Consider the following 27394-nt stretch of genomic DNA (forward strand, 5'->3'; position numbering starts at 1 on the left):
TCCTTCTTTTAATCAATAAATTAATTGAGTAAGCTAAAAAAATGAAATATTTGCCATCATTGTTTATTTTGTGAAAGAGTCAAAAACTTTATAACACGTTTAATTGTCTTGCTTATTTTGAAATTTTTTTTAACTTGTCACCTTTGGCCACCACCTGTGCGAAACTGTATTAATTTCTAGTCATATCTGATGAACAACAAAAGAAAGTACTATTTTGAATTATATTTTTACAGTGAGCTTGAAGTATGCCGATTGGCTTGAAATGTGTGCAAATTGTGAAATTGGTCCAAATGTTAAGCCTGGGGACTCAATCAAAGGTTTGTTTTGTGATATTTGTCAGAACTTTAAAACCGTGTTAGGTAGTAATCAAGAGATTTCATATGAAAGAAAGAAAATTTCGAATTCGCCATAATTTCTGTGGTTCTGGCAAGGATTTTCACGGTAGAATGCTTGCATTTTTGAGATTTCACCTAAATGTGAGGGAGGGGGTGGCAGGTAACCATTGGTGATTTAGCTAGAGATCATGAATTTTCATATGAATTAAAATAAATGTAAAATCTAATTGTAATTATTGATCTAGATAACTATTATATATCCCACCTTCCTTCAGGAAATGTATAGTGGAATAGTTTTTTGGAAATTCTTGCTAAAATAGAAGGTAGTGGAGGGCATGACTATTAATGATATTGCCGCATTGAAGAAAGACAGTCAAATCTTCATGGCACTGGTCTCATGATCAAGAGACCTGGGTTCGAATCCCGCTAGAGACAATGCGATTAATAGTATATGTAAATACTTCATTCCTTGATTTTATGTTTTCCTTTATTTCATGTTCCAGAAAATACTGGACATTTCTTTAGTTTACCAGACAAGTGTGCTGGACTTTTCTTACTGTCTCCAGAAAAGTATTCTGGAACTTTCTCTGCTTGTATAAAAGCAGAAGATTTGTCAGTTACTCTGTTCTGAGTTCAGAGTTCAGTTAATAAATTGGTTTAGGTCTACCTCTTGTGTATGTCATTGAGTTCTATACTATAGTTCTACGTGACAATATACCTAGAGATCATTATCTTTCATGTTACACCAAAATGGCGAAATAGGTTTTTTTTTTTTTTTTTTTTTTTTTTAAAATACCTGGGAGACTTTTTTAAATTATTATTTTCCTAATTATTTTAAATATGCACAAAAGGGTGTTATGTTGGAAGTTCTGGATTCATTTTTTAAAAGTTAGGCTTCATATACAGTCCATGCCTCACAAATATATATAATATACTTCACTGATATAAAATTGTCTTTATGATGCCTGGTGAGCAATAACTTCCAATTGATAATTTCTAAATTTACCAGTCAGTATAGTTCTTGTTACTTCTTTTATTTGTTCAGCATGTATTAAAACTGTGGTGAATCGTAAAGCAAATAATTTTTTTTTCTTTCTGCTAGAAACGCTTTTACATCTGGTATAAAATAAACGTGGTAGACCGACAGTTAATTGCTTGTTCGAATGTCTGATTTAGTGTATTCTCTGACCTGAGTCGATCTATAATCCATTGGTTTTTAAGGTTTTAAAAATAATTAATTAACGTCGCACATAATTAAAATTTATGTTAAGCAAAAATTATCGGGAATTACTAGTGACCAAAATTTGTACTTCCCTAAGAACTAGTCAAACTAAAAATGAAATAGATTTTCATCCTTTGTAAGTAACTTTTTGACATAAATGAAACTTAAGTTATTTTAAGTAATTAAAAATTAGTGAATTTGATCATTTTTCGATATTAAAGTGACTTATAAATGAAATATCAAAAACTAATACTATATATACTATACTATAAGATTAAACAAATGGAATAGATTAAAACATTGATATTATTGAAAAGATAACTTTCCGAAACTTTTTTGTGCTGTAATATATTTGGAAGTACCTTGGAAAGATGCCATACTTTCGCATAATTTTTATTTGATGAAAATACTAATTAAAATTTTTAAAAAATCGGCCTTAGGTGCATATTCCCACCTTCCAAAATATGTATGTGCCAAGTTTAATAGTTTTAGTTTAAATGGTCTGGCCTGTAGAAGGCCAACACAACGCACTCACGTGCGCGCGCATGCACACAAGCTCATACACACACACATCTTTATTATAAGTAAAGATAACTTCAACGTATTTATTTTGACTATGATAGGCTTGTTGACTTCTCACTATTTTATTGTAAGCAAGTACCAGCTTAATAATGGGTTCTGTTCCAAGTATCAGTTTTCTTATAATTGAACTGAAACTTCAAACATCTAGTTTTCATGAATAGGACTATTTATTATGCAATTATATATACATATTATTTTCACTTGGAAATCATGGATCTTCTTAAAAATAAATATCTCGGCATGTTTTTTTTTTTTTTTTTTTTTTTAAATATTTAATCTCTCTAATTTTCCTGTGTCTGTTATTTTGTTACCGTCTGTATAGTTCCTATATATATATATATATATATATATATATATATATATATATATATATATATATATATATATATATATATATATATATATATATATATATATATATATATATATATATATATATAATATTCATGTACTAGCATGAAAACGCTTATATTTGCCACTCCGAGAAAATTGTTTCTAGCTCGCTATGTGTATTAGTATTTCGCTATTACTTTGGCAACAACCCATCGGCCTCCAAAAAGACAGATGCAAGCTATGTTTGAACACCTGCTATTTCAAAACTTGTCGGGATTGTGTAGTTGTTGAAAGGTTTATTTTGTATGTTTTATTTCTTTCCATATAAATATTTGGAAGAATTCTTTATCCATTTCTATATCTGTTCCCTTTTTTTCTCTTTATTTCTTGAAATGATTCAGTATGTATTGTTAAGTATTAATTTTTGAAATGGTGTCATCTCTCAAGGAATGAAAAAAAAAAAAGAGTTTACATTAAATAAACTTGATTAAAACCCCGTATCTTATCTTTCCCAATAGCATTTCCAGTTGATTTAAAAATAGAGATGAGTCGAGTGCTGGAAAAAAAGTGGGTTCAATCGCTCTGCGTAAACGTTTGTCCATTATAAGCCTGGAAAAGAATTTCAATGACGTATTGGTTTTATTTTCCATCCTTATCAGATTTTTCTCTCCCTCACTTTATCGTTTTATAACAGCTGTTACTTTATGTACAAGAGTCGGAAAAAAAAAAAAAAAAAAAAAAAAACTCTTTGCAAAGGTAGACAAAGAAAATTTATCTTGTAATCGATCGAATGGAGACCGATACCGTAAGTATTTTCTGAAGTTCTCTCTTATCGATTCTCATACGCCGATGATGTTCCTTCTCGATTTTTTTTTCATTTATTTATTTTCTTCGCTACCATCAGCTAGGGATGAAGCGAGACAAAAATTTTGATTGAATCTTCTGTATCATTTATACTGGTCCTATTCTATTATTTTGGAAATTTGCTTATATAGTAGAGCTACGTTATTTAACATTGCAACCGTTTGATTAAAAATGGCAAAGTAAAGAATATATTTTATTGTTTCAGTATCATTAGATGGATTTTCTATGTCACTTTTTGTAAGGTGTCAAGATCAGGTAGACACATAGAGCACAGAAATCTATACAGTTACTGTTGTGTTGCTAGTTATTTGACTGTTGTGGAGACTTCAATAGCATTATAGATGTATTTACGCTGTAATCCGTCTTGATTTTATATGTGTTTTTCTGCATAATTGTTGTATTGGAGTGGCTTATGCTGTGTGTCTAAACATGACGAACTTTTAAATAAAGCCAATGATTTTAGAGTAACGCATAATGATGTACTTAAATATTACTAGAGCATCCGTGAAATACGTAAATGGGTCCTGTCATGAGATGGTGTGGTAAAAAATATGCTATTTGTTTCAGGATTCAGAGACCTGCTCTTTTCGACGTTGGTACTGCACTAAGGAGTGGCACACAGAAAAATGAGCGGTTATGCGGCTATTATACCTTCTACTTTCGAGAATAATTTGAATTCACACTATTGCTAAATGCAAAAGTTTCTTTCTTTCATTTTTCCTCTCATTATTATTATTATTATTATTTTGGCGAAATTAACACATTTTGATGCATGCGCAAAAACGCGGATGGTTTCCTAATCCGTGAATGAACAGTAGAATAAAAGCGTTTTCCATTGAAGAACGAATCTTTTTAAAGATTTTTGTTTTTATGTATTCTTTTTATGCTATTCTGCTATTCTTAAGATAGGATTAAATGATTACTTCGTTGATTGTATAATTTTCTTTTTGTTCTTAAAATGAATTTTATATCATGAAATATACTATATTTCTTATCCGAGATATTTATATAATAAAGTTTTCTTCGGTTTTCTCTCTTATTAACTAGCATTGATAATCCTTATTTATAATCGTGATTCAAATGGAATGTTTTCAAAAAATATGTGTGAAATACCCTATGATCAAAGAATTCGGGAAGCCCAATTAATATCTTATTTGACATAGTGAATCGATTGTCATTATGAATCAACAGCTGCGCTTTCATTGTGATGATTATTTCTGATTATTGTTTTGTTGATTCCTATACTGGCCAGGATCATTATTTTTCAATTCAAAACGTCCTACCGTTATCCCAAATTTCAAAAACAGACTAGGGAGAATAAATAGATGTTAATTAAAACGACATTCTGTCAGTTTGTTACCTAGCAAATTTTAATGAAATTTCTTATCCCCATTTGATTTTCTCGATATCTCCAATTAGAAATGCAGAAAATTCTGTATAAATTTTCTTGATTCCATAATTTAGAAATCTATGTTCAGAATGATTATTTTACTGCGATTAAATCGGTTGCGAATAGTTTTTCATTCATTACGACTAAAGCGGGGCGAAAATTGTTTTCATTTTTTTTTTATTTAATCAAAGTTTCAAAATTATTTTTATACATCACGGAGAATTTAACAATGTCGTATTTTTCATAAGTGTTAATCTCTTTTAAAGTGGGAACACTTTTCAAGTTATTACTTGCTTTTATATTAGTATTTCTTTAAAATTCTGCTGTTCATTTACATTTATTTGTCAACAAATATGAAATAAATTTGACGCTAGATACAAGTTGATTTGTTTTCTTTAAAAATTCGACGATTTCGAATTTACGGAATCTCAATGTTATATATATAACGGCCTTTAGTTGGTTTTTGCCTTTATTTGAATTCCCATGGATTAGTTAATGCATTGATCTTGTTTTCATTTTTGCTCGCATAAAAGAAAATAATTTTTTTTTTCTCTTAGCTTTTATGATTAAAAGAAAACATATAATTTATTTTCGTTTCAAAAACAAAGTAATTTTAAAATAAATAAATCTGTTGATCATTTCCAAATCGAATCATTTTATTAAATGATCTGCAGATTTCTATATTTTTGTTTTGTTTTTACTAATCGATAATTTCTTTTGGAATGTTAAAAAACAATTCCTAATTTTACATTTAAATTATTTTTTCACAACTGCATTTCAAAGATTTATTAAGCTTCTCTATGCTGCATTAGCTGAGGTTCCAAATTGAATTCGTGTTGTTTGCAAACATTTTGAAGAACTAGTGCATTATTCAGCGTCAAATGTAATCATGGTTGTTATCATTCGAGTAATGTTATCGAAATCATGCAGCCTTTGTCCTTTTACTCACCGGTGTGTCCCCTTCCTCTTTTTTTATTGCAATCACTGCGGCGCTTTTATCTTATTAGATTGCCAGCGTGATAATTCATGTTTTGAACGTGAAATTTCAATTGCTGCCTCAGCACACGTGTGTAAACATTATCCAGATTTGAAATCAATCTGTATAAAGCTGACTTTTTAATATTTTGGGACATTTTTGTAAATTAGTCTGAATCCCTCTTAAATGTTAAACTCATGAAAGTAGCATTGTTATTATGATATGATCGTTTCGCAAATATTTAACAATATACACATGTTTTCATAATTTGGTGATTGTTATGAAGTAGACTAAATTTTATGTACTCACATAAACTTAAGATTCTTTTCCGTGTTCATGCATTAACAAAGCAGGCTTTATTTCTTTGGAATAGAAGTCCGGAATATTCTAATTGACATTGTCTACTTTTCGAAAATATTTTCTCAAAAATGGAATTCATATTATTATTGTTGTTGCTATATCTATTAATATAAGTATTACATGTATGAATGAGCCTTTTTATTTTATTTTTGCCATTTAGTATTTTTAAAAGCTAAATTTTTCCATTTTGGATTTATGCATTTTCTTTTCAGGTTACGTACATATACATGTGATTTGCTTGTGATGTAGTATAGTAGAATCTGACTTTTTAAACATATTTCCAATTATTAAATGTAAATAAATAAGCAACTCGTTTTTAAATAATAAGATTATAGTGAAAAATAAGTTGCATTTGGACGAAATTTTTCCTAAGTGTTTGTGATTTGCCATGTAACATTTATTTAACTACAATCCCTTGTTTAGCGATCTATTCATAATATAGTGGTCAAATTTAGAAAAAAATAGAAATGCAACATTAGGATTTGTTCTGTAGTATTTTGTAAAAAATGGTTAGATCTCAGAAATATGTATTTGGCGATAGTTTCTCATTGCATTATTAAAACAAATTTGTAACGATGAAAGGATGGTGGATGCCCCACAGTGGATACCGTTGTTGAATAGGAAGTTTATTTTCCTTTTGTTCAATTTGATATTGATAAAAAATAAAACAGCTTGCAACAGTCCCCGTGACTTTAACTTTAAATGAACGTCTAACGCCACCTGGTGTGGCGTTGACGTTAAGTAAGTATTCGCTCGTCCAATAGTTGTGCGTGTTTTGTGTGAAAATGTTTATTTATTACCTATAAGTATTCCTACGATATGTTGCATCCGTGTGTTGTGAACCCAAAAATAAAAGGGTTTTAATTAACCTAGATGATATTTTCTTCATCCAAATGCTTAAAATGTATTTTACTCATTCATGCGAGGTTGCAAGCTCAATATTTACTAAAAAACTTGAAAGAAACTGTTTTGAAAAGTTGCCAGAATGGGACAAAAGCAACAGTCGATTGTTGTAAATAGTTTTTAATTTTGATGGTCATCATCCTAAATGCCGCTTTAATGTTCATCGTTAGATCTTGAACTACTGATGCTTTTCCTTAGCTTTACTGAATTAAGACTTATTTATTCTTTTAACGCTTAATTTTCACACCTTCCTGTATTCTGCACTTCTTGAATTACGTCAATTTCACTTTGAGGAGGATTTCCTTTCCCACCTTTTATTTCGAGTTTACTCTCTTGATAATAAATTCGCGGTTATTACCCACTATTTCTCTCCGATGAGCAATACCCCCTCCACCTTGCTATGGGAAGTCACTGAAGTCAATAAATTGACTGATATTTTTCTTTTTCCCCGAGCCTGTTACTCCAGCTGTTCAAGCGCATAGTAGTTCTGTGTGATGTATCTCGTTGTTATGACAACAGTTTTTACTCTCCTTTGGGGTCTATTGCCAACTGCCAAATGCGTGCTTTGAATTGTTCAAAATGACCTCTTTCCCACTCCCTCTGGGAGGGAGGGTAGGGGACGATAGGGTCTCCATTTTCTTTTAACAAATTTTGATTCGACCTTTAAAAAAAGTTAAAATGAAATGTCGATGGGATAAGGAATTTCATCCGCCGTTTTTGTTTTCCTGTGTCATTAAAAAACTATCAATCAGTGAAAAGAATTCGCTTCCACTGCTTTTAATTTCATATTAGTTCTGTGTTGCTTTATGTTTTACTGCATAAATAATCATATTTTTTAAAAACCATTTTATATAAGTTTTTAAAGTCATTTTTTAAAAAATAAGACGTATGGTAGTAGACGGTATCAAAGCCGGTACTTTCATTTATGATTTTTAATACTTTTATCAGCGTGCCAGCCGATTGTTGTGGGTGAAACGTAGTTTGACATATATCCTTTTCTAATATGAAAGTATGTAAGAGGTGCATTTACGTACTTTATTTCGCAATTTATATGTTATTTAAAATATTATGCGTTATTTTATTAATTAACAATGCATATTAATTGATCGATAACCATCCATATCAGTTTGAAGTAAATAAAGCAGCAACTGGCAGTCAGTGAACTAGTGGAGCAGATTTACGTGACGTCACAAGTGCACGACAAAAATAACTATGCAATTTCATGTAATATCTGACCTGTATTTTGTCTTGAACTGTGCTGTGACGTCATTTTATTTATTCTTCAGCAAAATGAACAAATGATTCCAGAATTGGCCCTGCGCTCTTTGTGTTTCTTTAACATAAAATATTTCCATTGTTAAAAGCTTTTTTTTTTTCAGAAATTTTAAGATTACTTTTAATAACGTTTCGTTTTGTAGTTAAATGAATTGATCATACTTATAAAGAAAAACTAAATTCACTTCTTTTCACCTTCCAATTTAAAAAATTTAAAGCAAACTGAATGGTGGCATTTAAAGTTTGTAATTTTAAAAGGGTCATATATTTTTTTATTCGCTATATATTGTCTCTGTTTTAGTATCCGTTTTCCACTTTTGTTATCGTCTCTAATGGCGTAACTATGGGTGCCTGTAGAATGGGCTGGGGTTCCTGATCTTAAAAGGAACCGAATCCAAGGTTTTTCGATTACATAAGTACATAGACACTGCTACGTTTTTATTTTTCCAAGTTTGAAAAATAAATTAATAGAGTATTCATATGGGAAAAGTAGCACGAAACTCAATTTTAACTTTTTACTTTTCAAATTAACTAATAGTATTAATAGGAGTTATTAACCCTCTGGCTGCGTAATTCTTTAAAATCACTATTTAGATGCTAGGTTTGCAAATGTTCAAATATTTTTCAAAAAAAGTGAACTGATATTATATGTTACACAATATTTATATAATATAATAAAAATCTGTAATCGTAAAAATAAACACTTTAAACTGCGAAAAACGCAGGTTGCAAATAGAAAATGGATTAAATGCCAACCCACGGAAATCGCGGGATACGCAGCCGGAGGGTTAAGCATTAGAAAAATGCAGTATTTTTATAATTAATTTTACCAATAAGTTTAATTTTCTGAGGCGCCACCTAAAACATCTGCAATGGCTCTACATTGTCTAATTATTTCTCTGCTTATCTCTAGTGTAACAGGATATTAAAATATTTTCTGTTGTTTATTTATAATTAATCGCTTGTGACCCAGGTGGTTTGCCGGGGATATTTTTTTTTATCTATAATATCACTTAAATCGTTAAGATATAATTTCATATCCATGGTATTGTGAAATTGCCAGATGTTATACTTATAATATTTTAAATATCTCACATGTGTTCCTCTCATTGTGCACATGAAACTCTATAATGGAGACAAGCCCATTGATATTATAATAAAAATGTAAATGCCATCTATCTTATAAATTACTGTGATTTTATTTTTTTAATACGTTTTGTAAACTGCTCATGTAGAATACACTACACAGAAAAATCGTTCTTTAAGTTTCAACCGTAGAAGAAAATCACGCCATCAAATAGTTGATGAAACAATAAAAATGGTTCAGGAGTACAATGTAATCTATTGTTGGAATTAAGGCAACAAATATTTTTTAAACTTGCCAAAATTCAGACAAAATTCGCATGACTATTAAATTTAATAATTAAAGGAGCATTTTAAAAAAATTGAAAGGTTATAAAATTTATTTATTTTGGGAAGTTTTAAAGGAAAAACAAACCGAAATATAGCTTATTTTTAATTAATTAAAATTTTAAGAAATTCGTTCTGAGGTGCACATTTTCATCCTCCTAGTGATATATATGTACCAAATTCAGTAACTATAGGTCAAACAGTCTGACCTGTAGAGTGCCAACATACATACATCTTTATTTATAAGTGGAGGATAAGATCAGTTAATAGAGTGAGATTTTAATTAACGTCAATGACAAATAATTCTTTTTTTCTTTGAATACATAAATTTTTATAATCGCTTGAAAAGGGCGTATAAAAACAGCTGAATCATTCCATTATAGAAATTTATTTCCTTAAGAATAATTCAAGCATGATATTAGAAATTCGAATTTTATTTATGAATTCATTTATAATTCGATTTCTTAAAATCGAATTACTTCTGTTACATTATTTACAATGTTTCACACGTTCTCAACGCTATTTTGTTTTCATCTTGTATTATCCAGTATTTAAATAAATTGAAAGAAGAAAACTAATATTTATATGGCAGTTTTATCTGAAAATGCATGTAGGTTTTTCTGTTGATCCATTTCTGAATAATGTTCATAAAACTGTTATAGTGCGTATATATATTTCACTGTTTAATGTATTATGGAACTGAATGTTTTATTTTCTCTTTCAGACTCGAAATTCTTCTGGGAAGAAAAAGAGCACGTCAAAAGAAGGTCAATATTTAAACTTGTTCTTTTATCTTTTTAGAATTGCTAAAGTTTTTCTTATTTTTTCTTTTACCTACTATGCAAATGATTTTCAGAGATATTAGAATCCTCCTTCTTTCTCTACTAAAAAGATATTTGGATTTGTTTTTCATAGCTTGCAGTGAATCAGTATTCTGTATGAATCAAATACAATATATATTTCATTAATATTGGAGTGTAACAAATATTCCAATATTGATGATTTTTTTTCTTTAATTGATTTTAGAAAATTTAGTAAAAAAGATAAAGCAAATAATTATTTATTGTTGAGATTACAGAACGAAATATACCTTACAATGTTTGAAATATTCATTACATTTAATCGGTTCAGTTCTTAAATAAACATAACTTTATTATCGTATTTAATTGCATATCAGAATTGATGTCGGTGAATATTTTGAAAAAGAAATGATATTTATTTCTTGCTGTTATTGCATTTAAGAATTAATTCAGATAATAAAAATATTATTCAAACACTGAAAGCTAATTTTTGATGCGAAGATAAAATTTTAACTCAGGTTTTACAATAGAGCAAAAAGAAAATTTCACCTTTTATTTAGTAAGGAAAGTAAATTTAGTTTAGGTTGGTTGTTAACCAACTGAAAACTGAGAAAGTAAATTGAAAATATGAATATTTTTCTTATCAATGAATTTATTTATTTTTTAATGAAAAAGGTCAGATTTAATAATAAATGTATAATAATATAAGAATAATATTTTTTAAAAAAATTTAAAAGGCAGTAATACTTGAGATGTCAGGCAAAGAAATTGAAAACCTAAAATAAATACCCTAGGATCTCATAGTGTCTTGATACTTTGAATCATATATCATAAACAACATGATGATTGATTATCATAGTTATATTTTGTTGTCTGTTATTTTCTTAATGTTCTTAATCATTTCAAGAACTACTGATCTTGTATAGAATTCAAAGAATTCTTTACAAGATCAATACAAAAGTTATCCCTATTATGCATAATACAATAGTTATCGCTATTATGCATATTTAGAAATAATAATAAAAAAAAATGTTTAATGCAATACATTGCCAATTATTATTAAAATAATTACAAATCTGAATAAAAAATAAAGTATTTGAAACTTGTAATTTAAAATGTAAACATCGGTTTCATCAGTGACTACATTCAAATTAAAGATCAGCATGCTTCGATGACATTTAATATTTACTTAATCAACTTATACAGATAAAACATTTTTAAATTCCCATTATCAAATTTAAATAATTAAATAAAATTAGCATTTCATGTTAGTTGTTAATTAAGTGTCGTGTTAGGCTCTTCTTTAAAGAAATATAACTTTTATTATTATTATTATTATTATTTACTTTCACTTATATAAAATTAGAGGAAGTATTGGAATCGTCAAAAAATTCGAACTCGAGATTTTAACGAATCTCCACATTTTGGGCCACCCTTGAGCTCGAAAAACACATTTTTGGAAAATGTCTGTCCGTCTGTGACAAAGATAGTTAAAAAACGCTTTGAGATATAGATGAGATTTGTTATGCGAACTTTACACCGAATTTGTAGATTTATTTCGCAAATTGTGCAAAAATCCATTCAGCGGAAGCCTAGTTGTTCGAATATAAATTAGTTAACACGATAACTAGGAATAGTGGAAAGGTAGATGGATAAAAGTTGGAACACAGATTTAACATCTATAGTGTAGATGCCTGTCAAATTTTTAGTAAAATCTAACAAGAGGTTGACCGTTAGTCAGTCTGTACTTTCAGAAACATATAAATACAGTGACAGAAATATATCAAATTTTGTATAGCATTTTGTAACTACATTTGTAGTTTGATGTCTAATTCTTGTTTCAATGGATTGGGCAAAACATTTCTAAAACACAAATTCGATTTTCAGATACTATGAATCGCATGACTGGGATTAATCAAATTGAAATTTCATGATATTATTTTCTCCCAAAGTATGCTAATCTGATTTTGGATTTTTACTCTCAATTTGTAATTTTTTAGTTTTCATATATTTTAATTAAAGGCAATTCAAAATCAACTATATAATTACAACTTATAATTAAACATTTCTCTTCATCACTTTGACTATTGGTAAATGTTTATTTTATCAGTTTTTGTAAAACATTAATTGAAATTCTAATTGTTTTTATATTAAATAATGTGTAATTCTTCAAATAATTTAAAATAATTTGAAATAAATTTTGTGGTATAGTTTATAAATTTATATGTTTATAATTCTCTTATTAAATTTATGCAATAATGCAATAAATTTATTACATTATTTATGATCTGAAGAAAATTTTTAGAAACTTAATAGTCACACAATTTAGATTAGTGAGAAGATCTTTTGTAGTTTGTTAATGCACAGCATAATGGAAATTTCTTATACTTTATAAACACTAAAAATTAAAAAAAAAATCATTAAAGTCTAAATTATGACATATTTCGTCACACTATTTTTGCAAAACTTATTATTGTAAGACAATTTTAATCATATAAATAACATGCTTTACAGCATATAATACATATTCAAATTTTGTGATTCCTTTATTAGTTTTAAACAATATTTATAACTTTTGTTTCTTACTTTATGTGTATTTCTTTCTCATATTTTCTGTTTGGATTACATTGGAACATAACCTGGAATTTTCATGGTGAGTTAAAATGTTGTTGCAAGTCATGCATGTTCCAAATTTAATATTTGCTACTGCAACATTGTTTGCATGACATAAAATTCAGATTTTTGTTTTAATTATTTGTTGCTTTGCTGTTTTCAGTTTCTTGTTATTTGCATGTTTGATATTATTCAGTTCTCCTAGTTTTAGTTTAGTAAAATGGATTGTAAAGTTTCTTTGTTTTCTGAATTTTTAACAGTGTTTAAATTAGATGATTTATTGCTAGCTTTCTCCTTTGTTCATTTTTATCTGTAAAGAAAAGAATTTATAGTAGCTGCTCTATTCCCCCTTTTTTATATAGCAACTGTATGCATTGGATTTATCTTTTTTTACCACATTTTATCTTGAACTGAAGCTTTTGTTCAGGGTTTTTTTCTGTATTAGCTTAATATTAAATCAATTAACACAAAATAGATAAATATTACATTTGATACTCTTCTCTATCTTCTATTCTTTTCCTCTAAATGCATTCAATCTACCACATTCATAGTTAAATATTATCTGTTGCAGATTTCTGCATTTTCTGTTTATAAGTAAATTACTTTCCCTCCATTAATCAGCTGTCTTTATATTTGCCATAAGTAGTCTGCAGCTAAAAATTAGTAATTATTATTGTTTGCTTGTAAGTGCATAATTTCTTTGCTTCTTTTCTTACTTTCCCCATTTCATTTTGCATTATTTTAATTTATATTGCTTCTGCCTATTTTCTATAACTTTGTTATATTTAAATTTTCAAGTATTATTTTTTTATTCTTAGTTACAAATCTTATATTTGAATTTGTATATATTGGCTTTTTTCAAAAAGTGTTTTATTTTTATTTATTATAATTCAAATATAATTTTATAAAATTCCATTTTTGTATTTCAAACAAAATCATGTATACTAGCTACTACTAATAATAAAAAATTATTGTGATAGCTATTTATAGCTGCCCTTCCCTCAAAAACCTGTAGAGTAGTTCTAGATTTATTTAATCATTTTTCCACTTCTAAAAAACGTTTTTCTCATTGAGTTATATAAATGGACTAGCTGGATAATTTTATCTTAACTTGCAAATAATGGTTGAGGTCATAGTTTTATAAAAATATTTTTTAAAAAAATCCTATCCACTTACATAATTTAAAATAATAGATTAGTAGTAGAAGTAGTAAAAATGAAAATACAAAGAAACTTTCTGAAATATGAGGGATTTTAGAGGGAACTCTCTAATTGATGTTTCTGAGTGCAGAAACTGATAAGAGTTGGAAAAATAAGAGCAAAGTGATGATTAAGGGCACCAAATGTTTTAAAAAATGCAATTTTATTTATTTATTTTGCTTTCATTTATTTCATTTTACTTTGTATAAAATAAGCGCATTGACATCTTCTGTAAATATTAAATTGGTTGAATTTTCAAACTCTGTGCAAAATTTTAGATAAAGGAATTTTTGTCTCTTTCTTTTAAAACTCAGATTTATCTATTTCTTTCAAGATATCAACATTTAAGAAAAAGGAATTCATTTTGTTTAATGCAAAGAATCTATTGCTTTCTTAAGTTAAAAATTTTTTTTCTTTAGCTATGACATGGTACATGAAATATCATTAGATTTATTCATCAGTTCCCCCCCCCCCTTTTTTTTTTGTTCTGTTATTGATGATATAACAAAAGTATAGTATTCTTTTGTCTAAAATTGCTTATTTCATTTTTAGTTTTGATTCATGAACCAGCAGTACTCATTGAAGGTGTGCTGTTCAGGGCTAGATACCTGGGTTCTACACAGTTAGTATGCGAGGGCCAACCAACAAAGGCTACAAGAATGATGCAAGCCGAAGAAGCAGTGTCTAGAATTAAGGTTATTATTTTTTTTTTACACCTTTGTTCATTGTTTTTACTATTGATTGTTTCTTGTCCAACTGTGGTATATCATAATATTTGGGAAGATTTTAAATTTTAATACCTTTATATTCTATTTTTCTTTTCTGTTGCTGCTTTGATAGTCATTGGTAAGTTGTATTCATTCTACTTTTTATCATTCTTGATAGAAATTTTAAAGGTGTTTTTTTTTTCTCGTTATAATTGGTATTCCAGCATTACTGTATTTAATCTCTTTTTTTATTTGTTGTTTCATATGTGATCACATATTTTTTTGTAATATTCTCTATGCAAATTACCTTCTATTCAATAATTTTTCATGTTTTAGTAAGGAATTTCTTATGTATATTTGATGTTTGAAGTGAAAACTTCAAATTTTGTATTTCAGCATTATAAAAATCCCCTCCCCCGCCCCCAAATATTCCTTTGTTGTTGAAATGTGAGATGAAATTTGTAAATACTTTTAGTCAAATTGTATATAGCTTTTTATGGATTTTAGTGTGTATAGCTTTATATGGATTTTATGTCTGATTTTTTTAAATCATAAAAGAAAAGTCTTTTTGTTTATTCTTTTTATATTACATGATTAATGAGTATTTTTTGTTACATTTAAATGAATTGCAACTGTATATGTTTAAGAAAGATTGCTGAGATTTTATTTATGAAGACGCATAAAAAATTATCAATTATTATTTTTCAAGTTTTATCTATTCAAAAATTAAAATGTGCATTTTGGATTTCACAAATGGAACATAAATATATGTACCAGTGTGAGTTTTATAAGCGCAAAACATTTGTAAGGGTTTTATTAAATTAGATTGTATGTGTAGTTTCAAGCACATCTAACACATATCAACAGTAGTGACTCATTTATGATTTTAACTTCTGAAGCATAATCCAGCAAGAATGCAACTAGCAGGTAAAAATGAAGCTTCCACAGTGAAGGGGGATTCTGAAGAACCTTTTACTGGGACAGATACTTATACCTCTTCCAATGATGATGATCGCTTAGAACAGATGAAAATATCTTTGTGCCCCCATGCTGTGAGTAATTCAAGAACATCTGTTCAGAGCAACAGTTTTGTTTTCACTTTGGAAAAAAAAAAAAAATTCTTTTGAAATTCAAAATTTCAAGCAATGTATTCTGGATGTACTGCAGTCTTGAAGCTTATTGTTCATTTATTGCTCAATATTTTTATTTTTTTTATTTTTTTATGTATATCCAATTGAAATTTTTTGAACTTGAAATGTTTTGCATGGTCATTTCTATTTTATTTGCAAATATTCTTGTATTGGAAGCAGTGGCTTTTATTTCAAATTGTTGATTTAGTTTGTTGCTCAGCACATTATTTTAATAATTATAGTTACAATTTGTATCTTTGTTTTTCATTCATTTTCGAGTATGCCTGAAAAAATGCTTGTTATATTTAGATCATTTCTATATTCTTGTATTACAATTGGGCCTGGCTTGCATTGTTGCTTGTTTCTTCTATTATTGCTTTATTTTGAATAAAAAACCCCTGATGGTTTCATTTTGTTAATAATGCACTTTTGTATATCTTTATCAAGATGTATCATTATTCACATTCATTCATATTCTTTTCATCAGCACTTTATTGTTTACTTTTGATTATTTATATTTTGCTGGAAAAATTGTCTGTGTTATAGATGTTGCTTGAAAAAAGTATTTAAGTAGAATGTGCAAAATTATTTTCTACCCAAAATATTATTTTCTTGGATGTAGTATTTATGAATTTTTTTGTTACCTAATGAATTATTTGATCATTTTAATTTTTTTTTTTTATTATTATCTTGGATTATTTTAATATAGACTTTTATACCGAAAAATGTTTACTAATTTAATAATGTTTCAAAAATGAGATATATATATATATATATATATATATATATATATATATATATATATATATTATTATCTTATAGTGTTCTTTAAAAAACAGTTTTTCTTTTGTCCCTAAATTATTCTCATAATATTTTTGCTACCAAAATTAGATTGATATATAATTAAATAATAAAGGCTAAACAATAAACTTACTCAAAAAAAATAATAAGAAGAAGAAGAATTTGTAGTTCTAAACTATTATGTGATTTTCTATCATGTGAAATTACATTCTTTCATTGATTTTGAATTTTGTGTGCATCTGGTAAGAAGTTTATAGTAGGGGATTATTACCCATAAAACTAATTTAAAAAAAACCTTTCACAAAAATTGCTGTGTCACCATTTACAAAAAATTTTTAGGCCACTTGCATACTCAACTTCCTTAATTTGTACATCCTTAACATTAATTGTCATCAACATCATTAAATACTAAGAATGTTGCTAGCTTTCCTTGGAAATATGTTTTTGAGAAAAATTATCTTAAATTTTGCTTCATGTTTTCCATCAGCTCCAAATCCTTTTCTTCATTCATTTTTATAAAATATTTCCTTTTCTATGGGATGTTATTGTATGAATTTAAACTCAAAACAATGTTGATAAACTATTTGGACATTGTTCAGTAAAAATTATAATCCCCTGAATCATATTAGATATTTAAAATGCACAATGAGTTGAGAAGCAATAAAACATATTTACTCTGTTTTTATAGTTTATTTTTCTTCAATTTTTATTACACTGAAAAAATATTAATAAACTGAAAACAAATTAATAATATTTTTTATTGAATAAACATTAAAAACAAATAGCGGCATTTACATGCAATTGCCAATAATTTAAATTTTAACTATATTATGCATTATTTCTTTTAGGCCCCTGAGGGTGAGACTCAGCCAAGCACTGAAGTTGATCTTTTCATTTCTACAGAAAAGATAATGGTTCTCAATACAGATTTAAAAGTAAGTGCTATCTTTAACAAAGTGTACTGTTTAGATTCAATTATAGTTTCATTAATAGTAATCCATTTTGTATTTATTTTTTAGTTTAAGGTAGTGCTTTTCAAGCAAATTAATTGACTATATTTATTAGTTTTTTTTATTTTTATTTAAATTTATATATATATTCCTCAAGCCACACATCTCACTCTCTGAAAGAATTGCAAATTTGAAATATTATTTTTAAAAAATCTCCAAGCTTTGTTTAACAAAGTGCATATGCTATTTCAAAAATTAGTGTATTTTTAAAAAAATTTCGTAACATATTTGACGAAAAGATTCTTTGTATGTTTATTTGTTAATGATAAAACAAAGTTTCAGATTTAATTTCATTAACTATTAGAAATGAAAACACGTTTCTAAAGTAGGGAAACCATAGTTCAGTGGGGCACTTTTTCAATTATGGAGTATCTTTGATTTTTATCCTATACAAGTTTTTTTAATGCAGTTTTCTCTTTTAAATTTAATATTTCCTTAATATTTTCACTTTGCAAATAATTTGTGAAGAAATTTACACTAGCATAAATTTTTATATTGTAGTTAAAATATTGTCCATTTTTGTTTAATAACCTTTTTTATTCATATTTATGTATGTTGCTTCTGACTTCATTAGAAATATTAATTTAAAAATAGAAGTAACATAAAATGACAACAAATATTAAAAAATATTAATGATTTTTTTTCAATGTTGTTATAATGCTTCATGATATCAATTGTAGAAAAACATATAAAGAAGAAGAATTTTTACAGTAAATTTTAAAGGAAAAATGCACTTTAATAAGGTGCGATTGTTCAAAGAAAATGTAACTGATTTTACATTTATCAGTTTGAGAATTTTGTATCAGTACTGTTACTATATACTGAAATATATTTGTTAGAAGAAACAAAGTCGTTTAATTTTTTTCACAACTAGTGTTTTTTGTTTTTGTGGAATTGTTGAGAACTGCAGAAAAGCATTATTTGAAACATTGTGTTTGCAAGAAACTATTTATACATGTATACTTAAAAGTGAAATTCTATTTTTTAATGATTTTATATTAAATTAAATATTTATGAATTTTTAATTTTTAAATTTTTTTTTAAAGGAAATAATGATGGATCATGCTCTTCGAGCAATTTCTTATATAGCAGATATTGGAGATTTAGTTGTTTTAATGGCAAGAAGACGTGTAATGAATAGTCCAGATGATCCAAGTGAGCCAAAAATTAAGCGCACACCAAAGATGATTTGTCATGTATTTGAATCTGAAGAAGTAAGTTCTTAAGCTAATCCATAAAGTTTTTATTAACATTACTTTTTTGCAGTTGCTAAAAATATATTAAAATATATATTTTCTTTTTTCATATATATATTTTCAAGAATATATATTTAAAAATATATTCTTGTTATTAATTAATTTCTCTAAGTTTTACTACTAACAAATTAATAAAATTATTAGATAATTTATTAAGAACATAAACAATTTAAATTTAAACGCTTTTCTTGGTTCCAGGCTCAATTTATTGCTCAGTCTATTGGACAGGCATTTCAAGTGGCTTATATGGAGTTTTTAAAAGCTAACGGCATTGAAGACAGTAGTTTTGTGAAAGAAATGGATTATCAAGAAGTGCTTAATTCTCAAGAAATATTTGGAAATGAATTGGAAATGTTTGCTAAAAAGGAGAAACAAAAAGAAGTATGATATCTTTTATTATTCCTTTTTTCATTATATATTTTTTATTTATAGTTTTATTTTATTTTATTTATCAATATGTTCCAGATGTTGCTAACTTTTTTCATATCCATCTCATAGGTTGTTGTTCCTAAGCAAAAAGGAGAAATTCTTGGGATGGTCATAGTAGAATCTGGTTGGGGTTCCATGCTACCTACAGTTGTCATTGCTAACATGGCACAAAGTGGACCTGCAGCTAGGTGTGGTCAACTAAATATTGGTGATCAAATTATTGCCATTAATGGTATAAGTTTGGTTGGTTTGCCTTTGTCTACTTGTCAAAATTATATTAAGGTAAGTATTTTAATGCTGTGTAAAGATAAGGAAATATTAGTAATAAAAATAATAGAATAAGTGTGAAGCATAATTGAAATTTCATTTAATTACTTAAAAGCCTTTTCAGGATATGCTACGTTTTGATATTTTAAATGACATATTGAAGTTATCCAAATTTTATAGGGACTGAATAATTGAAGTCATAGTTTTAAAATTGTGTCAGTACTTCATGATATTTCTTTTCAATAAATAGGGCATTACATTGCCTTTATGCATTAAAAATGCATGAATGTCCTAGTTGTTTAATATATATATATATATATATATATATATATATTATTTAAACTTATTTTAAGTTCTAAGGCATAGTTTTTTTACTTTGGTATTAGTTCCAAACCTTAAAATTTATATAAAAATAATTTTTCTATAATTTATTACTGTATTGCAAACTAATAAATTTTTTGTATTTATTTATTTACATATGCTTAATAGTTTGAATTAGATTTTTATTCCTGAATCGTATCAGTCCTTCATACTTGATAACTATCTTTTCTTTTTCTTGGGACAGAATACTAAAACACAGACAGTTGTGAAATTAACTGTTGTACCTTGTGCACCAGTAGTGGAAGTAAAAATCAAAAGACCTGATACAAAATATCAATTAGGTTTTAGTGTTCAAAATGGTGTTGTAAGTATATTTTTATGTTTAAAAAATTATGTGTATATTTATTTTTGTTCTGTCATTTTTTTTTTTGCTTTTTAAAAATATTATATTAATAGATAACTTTGATATCACAATAAATATTTTAAAAGAACAATAATTAATTTCAGATTTGTAGTTTACTTCGTGGAGGTATAGCGGAAAGAGGAGGTGTACGAGTAGGTCATAGAATTATTGAGATTAATGGGCAAAGTGTTGTGGCTGTGCCTCATGAGAAAATTGTGAACTTATTAGCCACTTCAGTTGGAGAAGTAAGTTTATTTTAAGATGCTTTCACTTGTTAAAGTAATGTTGTCCATGAATAGTTCTGAATAAAATATGTTTAGATATAAATATTCTGCATTTAATTATTACATTTAAATGATGAAAAGGTTTCCAAAAATTTTCTGATGGTGTTGAGTTAAAAAAATTAAAAAAAAAAAAAAAAAAAAAAAAAATCTTGAGTATTTGATAATTTTAAATATTTTTTATAATTAAGTTAATATAATTCATTTTTTTATAATATTAAAATAAATTGATAAGTTTTATTCAATCTTACCCTTTTCTTTTGAGTTTATACTAAGATTTATGTAAAATATAAATGTTTGGTATGCAAAGTTAATTTTATTAAAAAATTTCTTAGCTTCTAAAACTGAGCAGTATTATTATAAGCAATAAGTATTTATTTTGAATTAATTATTTTTATTTACTACTCTCATTTGACAGACTAATTGCATACATTTTTTTCCTTTTAGATTCACATGAAAACAATGCCCACATCAATGTTCAGACTTTTAACTGGTCAAGAGTCTCCCCTTTACATCTGAAAAAAGATGTTGCATCTGTCTTTTTGAAAAGGAAGATGTTAAATGGTGCCTCCAGTCTCTTGACGACGGCCTCTATCAATGGCAGTCATCATCAAATCGTTCACTTCTCTTCAGCAGTGATATATGTAGTCATAGATGTGCATAAAACAGGAAAGAAAGAAATTTGATTCTTCAAACCTGTTTAGCCATATCAGGGTTTGTGTCCATGTCTACAAGTGTGAATCTGTGAAAGCTCTGAAGGCTCGGTAAAAACAGTGTGTGTATTTGCATTCCCTGATTGCTTAATATTGTGTCTGTCGTAAAAGTATAAGAAGTCATTTTCTGCACTTTTTCTTCTAAGATATGGTGGCATGTTCTACATGCATCATGACGACACTTCAGGCCATTGCTAGAGCCACTGCGTACCTTTCACTCCACTAGTCACAAAATAACTTACAATATAACTTAATATAAAATGTTCTGTTGAATTTTTCTCCCTATCCGTGATCTGTTTGAGGAAATAAATAACAAGGCTTGAAATGAGTGGCGTTTTATATTTATAATTAATAGCGCTGGATATAACTCTTCATTCATGTGATCTTCTCTCTCTCTCATGTATTCTTGTTTATTTTAGGATTTATCCTAAACCCTATTTTAGTTTATACTTTGTTAGTGAATATGTGAATGTTTATGGAAAATTTCTTAGTGCCTGAAAAATATATATAGTGCTGAACAACAGATGGTTTTTTCCACTATAGACTCTTGAGATGAAATTAATTTCTTCGTAAGAAAACAAAAATTTGATATTAATATTGGCACAGTTTCTATAATGAAATTAATTTATATAGCATTTTACAAATAATCTGTTAGACATATATTCTAAACTCCGAACATGCATTTGTTTATTTTGTTGTGTATACAATATTTAGTGTACATTATTTTATTATTTATTGGAATTTTAACTGAGCATAATTTGGTAACAATATAAATTTGAATATTTAATGTGTGTATTATATTATTTTATTGTGAATTGGTTTTATTCAAATTATGATTTAGATTAATAAATTTTTGCATTCAACATATACTTTAAAATTTACTTAAATTTTTACAGATATAATTCTTATCGAATTTTTATCTTCTTTAATTTACCTAGTCATATACTCTTTAAGGTAAAATGCTTATGTATTTAAAATAAATAATGTTATCATAAATAACTATTTCACAATGGAGAAATTTACTGAATAAATTTTAATATTTCAATCCTTTAAATAAACAATTTTTGTGAATAATTTCTAATGTGTTTCTGAATGCAAACAGTTTTATACTCGTGTACTGAATTTGCTCAATTCTTGTTTGAAATTCACAAAGTACAAAGGAAATCTGTTTTTTCTTACCTTACCTCTCTTTTTCTAACTGTGACCTTAAAGCATGTGAGATTATTTTAAGCAATCCAAATTTCGTAAATATTTTCAAATAGTCATAAGTATTATGTTATATTTATTCTTAACACCAGGTGCTGTAACTATGTAGATGGTATAGAAAGATCCACCAAAGAAAATTTTAGGCCCATGTATTTGCTATTGATATATTTTCAAACTTGAGATGGAAATGGAATAATTTATAAAACAAAACCTTTAATCATGAGCACAAAAAATATTAGTTACAGCACTACTATCTGACAAAAAGAGATTCAAAGTCTTTTGTATTAAATCTGGCTTGTTTTATCAGTTTGAGCATAAATTTTGCTACTATTATGCATGCTAGATTTATAGTGATAATTAATTGTATCATGAAAAAAAAAAAAAAAAAAAAAAAGAATATATTTCCTTAATTCTTATTCTTGATCAAGAAAGCAATTAATTTTTTTTCATTTCTAATTAATCATGATAATGACTTTTGCTCATGCTGCCATATTTTATTTTGTGTTTTCATTTGCCAAAATTTGTTTTGTGTGTTCTAAATAAACATATCAATTTATTGCTTTAAATTCAGCTTACAGAAACTATCAGTTCTGGCTAGCTGTAATTATTTTATTTGCTTAATACCATCTCTAGTCACTTTTAATTGCATGTAAATAGTTGCTGTCATTTTGTGAAGTATTTAAATATGTGTATAAGAGCAGAGGTATGCTAATGCATTTCTTAACTCAGATATTATGTATACCTTTTGCTTCATGATATTGAATTGTGGACCAAATATAAGTTAAAACATATATTGTGAAGCAAATTTCATTTTATTAAATACTTGGAATTTGTATTATAAAAGTTATTGTTCCTAATTTAGTGAATTTGCATTATTTTCGTTTCCCTTTCGTTTCTTTTTTTTCCCTCCTTGCATAATTTTTTTTATTTTAATTGTTTATTGTATGTAATGACTGAAAAATTTAATGAAATGTAAGCAATAGTTGGCTTTCATTTCATTATCTTGTCATTGTATTAAATTTATACAACTTCACAAATTGTCTTACAATGAAATACCCTATAGTAGTGGTAGTAGAGGTGAGGGTGCCTTGAAATATGTAAAAAGAATGGTAAAGAAAACTTAATTGTGGTGTAAAAGTGTAGTTATTTCGTGTATGGTGTAATTATTCAGTGTTGAAGAAGAAATATGTTGTATTTTTTTCTGTTCAGAGAAATATGGCTATATACAGGTATGAATTTTTCTTATTTTTGTTCAACATAAATAATAATGAGTTTTAATTAAAGATTTTTAAAAAAATTATTATCAAGAAAAATTACTTATCAAATGTTTCTTCATCAGTAAAAATTGCCTAAAAATAATAAGGTTTTGATGTCAAATTTGCTGAAAATTGGCATTTAAAATTATAATTAAATTAATTAATGAATTCAGTCACCTTAAAGTTAAATGTATTTAATTTTGCTGTTAAAAAATTTGGAAATGTGAATTGTATTAATTATCTCAAGAAGTTCTTCATCTGAAAACAAGTTCTGTTACCAAATTGTGAGTTTGGATATATGGTATAATTTATCTCTTAATACAACTCATTTTATGAAAATGGTCACATGGATCTATTTGTAATTTTTCTAACTTCTTACTATTTCCAAACATAATCTGAAATTAAGTTTGTAAGGATCTGCATTGTGATATCTTAGGCTAGCCCATATATTTCTCTGTAAACCTGGTTCTTCATTTATAAAGCTGGAATTATTCTCACAACTAAGCTATTGCAGACATTTGGGAGAAAAATTAATGCAGCTTTCTTGTTATCAAAATGAGATTTTTCAAACTATTTTCATGAAGCTATTAGGCTAAGTCTATTTATAAAAAATAAAAAGACTGTCTTCAGTTTTGAAACGTCTGCATCATCAACATAGGTTTTTAGCCATGACAGCTTGTTTCACATGTGCTTGATCAAAATGAAGGAACCTGAGAAATAATGTACATAAAGTATGTTTGCTGTAATATAATTTATTTATTTTGATTGATGTACATCTGGTCAGCAAAACAGAATACAGTTTTGCAGATATGTTTGACTGAAATACTTGGTTGCATTTCTTATGAAATTTTCAATCAAGTAAAAAGTGTATTTCACTTGCTGTGCTTTATAAAATCCACTACTGAGCATAAGATAATAAAAAAAAAAACCTTTTAAAATGTTTTCCCTTTAAATATTTGTCCCTTAGATTTAATAAAATGTAACATGTCCAATTCTTGGAAGTATATTAATTGTCTTTGTGTCATTTATTTTAACTGCTGACAGAATCATATTTAATTTTTTTATTTAATTTTTTTGATTGCTGAACAATACAATTAGCATTGCTTCATAATGACTTGGCGGCACAGTCTTGGCTTTAAGATCTAAGAGTTGCAGATTTGAGAATATTTCACCAGATGTCTTTCATAATCAAGGAGTTAGGTATTATTGAATCATCTAATCAAACTTTCATTTGGTAGTTAGATATAGAATTCGAGGTAAATGTTGTCCTCATCATTTGATAATAATGGTTCGAAATTACTTGACAGTCTCTAATCAGACGTTTTGTTGCTTCATAACAAGTGTTTAATATGGGGTGAATAAATTAACTATTTATTTGTCCCATATATTAGAGTAGATGCAAGGAAATAGTGTACATTTTAAATGATAACTTTCTTTTTAACCTGTTGTGATCAATTTATGCATTTTTATTAAAAAAAAAATCATTAACATTTTTAGTTTGAAATATCATAACATGATAGTGTTACAATCTCTATTTAGTAACTTTATATCATTCTTAAAATTTACTATCAATTTGAAAACAACAATAATATGCATACTATATATATAGAGAGAGATATATCCAATGTTTAACATTATCTGAACATGAATAACTGAGAAAAAGTATTGTTATAAAAGCATTTTTTAAAGACTTGCTAGAATTAGAAAAAAAAAAATTGTCCCTAGATAAATTGGTATAATTGCAAAACTTATTTTTTAATTTTAATTATTCAAATCATTCTCGCTAGGTATAGGTCAAAAATACGACATGTTAAAATTCTTTACGTATTTTACAGACTGAAAAAGGCTATGAAATTGTAGCATATTATAATATAACTCACAGTTAAGAGATGTGCACAGTTGTATTTGTCATATGATTGCAATACCACACAAATTGATTCTAGTGCTAAGTTGCAGGAATAAATAGAACAAATTAATGATCTATATAAGCATATGTAGAATAGGTTATGGCATTTTTAAAGAAAGAAAAGAACGCATTTCGAGAGAAAATGTGTATTAACGATAGTAAGAAATAATTTTTACTTACATATTTTCTGATATGTGGAATTCACTGTATCATAGGACTTAGTCATCTGAAAACTTAGACGATTTTTCTGAAACAATGCTATACCCGCTAAAAGTGGAAGGTATGTGAGGTTTTCTAACAATTTGCTTTAGTGCAACAGTGAACAATAGTACATCTTGCCATGCTGATGCTGCATTCAGGTTTAGCATTATAAACACGGCGGTAACAAAATTAATTTGTATTATTTTGGAATAGAGAATTTGAGAGTAAAGTAGCGCTAACTTCAGACAAACAATTCCAAGACAACCAAATAAAACTGATTGATTCTGACATATGTTTAATGGTAAGCGTGAGAGTTGAGAATCTTAACATGCCAAGATCGAGCATTGAAAACATCTGCCATATACTAATATATTTCATTGAATTTATTAATATTTGCCATATATTAATAAATTCATGTACAAGTCACAATTTAAATTCAAAGAAATCTCTATGTATTTCTGTATGTTATTCTTTGTATCTATGTATGTGCTGGTAAATCTTTTACTCATACAGCCGTTTAATTTCTGAAAAGACATTTGTATAGTTATAAAAATTGTGTGGGGTTAGAGTTGGATTTTAATGGCGCAAAAGCCAGACATGGCCATGCTGCGCCAAATAAAAATTGTGTCGTCTCGCAGAGAAGTGAGTGAAGCTATTCAAAGAGACTATTAATGGCGCCCTTAGGGGTGGAATGTAGAATTTGGCGGTTTATCTAGGAAAACAATTAAAGGAAAACTAAGATTTGTGCTTTCTTTATTATATTAGGGGGATATAACGCTGTATGTTCATGTTCAATCTAAAGTGAAAGTGAAAAGTGGATTTAAAATATTTGCGCTTTTCCTTTCTTCTGGAATTCATTTCTTTGCAGAGAAGTATGCGATATTCATATAATTCATTCTAGCCAAAATAAGTGGAATAAAACGATTTTTTAAAAAAATTAAAGGTATTTATGCACAAGGAGTTTTAATTTCCAATGTGAACCATTTAAGAATTGACTTTCCTTATCTTCTATAATTTTCTGGATATGATTGATAGATTTTTTTTTGTCGCTAGTGGCACTATCACATTTTTGCAGAATTTATTCTCATTTTGTACCACATTTTTGTTTTCTATGTCTAGACACCACTTTTATAACAATAGCTACGTCCATTTACAAATTAAATGTCTGCATAATACGCTTCCCACGTGCAAGAATAAGTACCGATAACATGCTGTGCTCTTTGCTAGCATAAAGTAAGCATTTTT

The 27394-nt window shown here is 27.3% G+C and overlaps 1 protein-coding gene across 7 annotated transcripts in view; it reads left to right on the forward strand.

Moving 5' to 3' along the window:
• The window catches only part of LOC129990271 (uncharacterized), a 171463-nt gene extending 147820 nt beyond the window's left edge, over window positions 1-23643 (forward strand). For 4 of the 7 annotated variants that reach the window (XM_056098143.1, XM_056098141.1, XM_056098144.1 and 1 more), the window contains 9 exons: window positions 10375-10417; window positions 14815-14957; window positions 17749-17835; window positions 18957-19124; window positions 19365-19547; window positions 19665-19877; window positions 20428-20547; window positions 20691-20831; window positions 21315-23643. In XM_056098143.1, the coding sequence (XP_055954118.1) occupies window positions 10375-10417; window positions 14815-14957; window positions 17749-17835; window positions 18957-19124; window positions 19365-19547; window positions 19665-19877; window positions 20428-20547; window positions 20691-20831; window positions 21315-21386 (1170 nt within the window). In that variant the 3' untranslated portion in view covers window positions 21387-23643. The remainder of the gene's footprint in view (window positions 1-10374; window positions 10418-14814; window positions 14958-17748; window positions 17836-18956; window positions 19125-19364; window positions 19548-19664; window positions 19878-20427; window positions 20548-20690; window positions 20832-21314) is intronic. The other 3 variants (XM_056098146.1, XM_056098147.1, XM_056098145.1) reach the window with 2 other exon arrangements.
• Window positions 23644-27394: the final 3751 nt, after the last annotated feature.

This window comes from Argiope bruennichi, chromosome 2 (genome assembly GCF_947563725.1).
Source record: "Argiope bruennichi chromosome 2, qqArgBrue1.1, whole genome shotgun sequence".
Classification (NCBI taxonomy): Eukaryota; Metazoa; Arthropoda; class Arachnida; order Araneae; family Araneidae; genus Argiope; species Argiope bruennichi.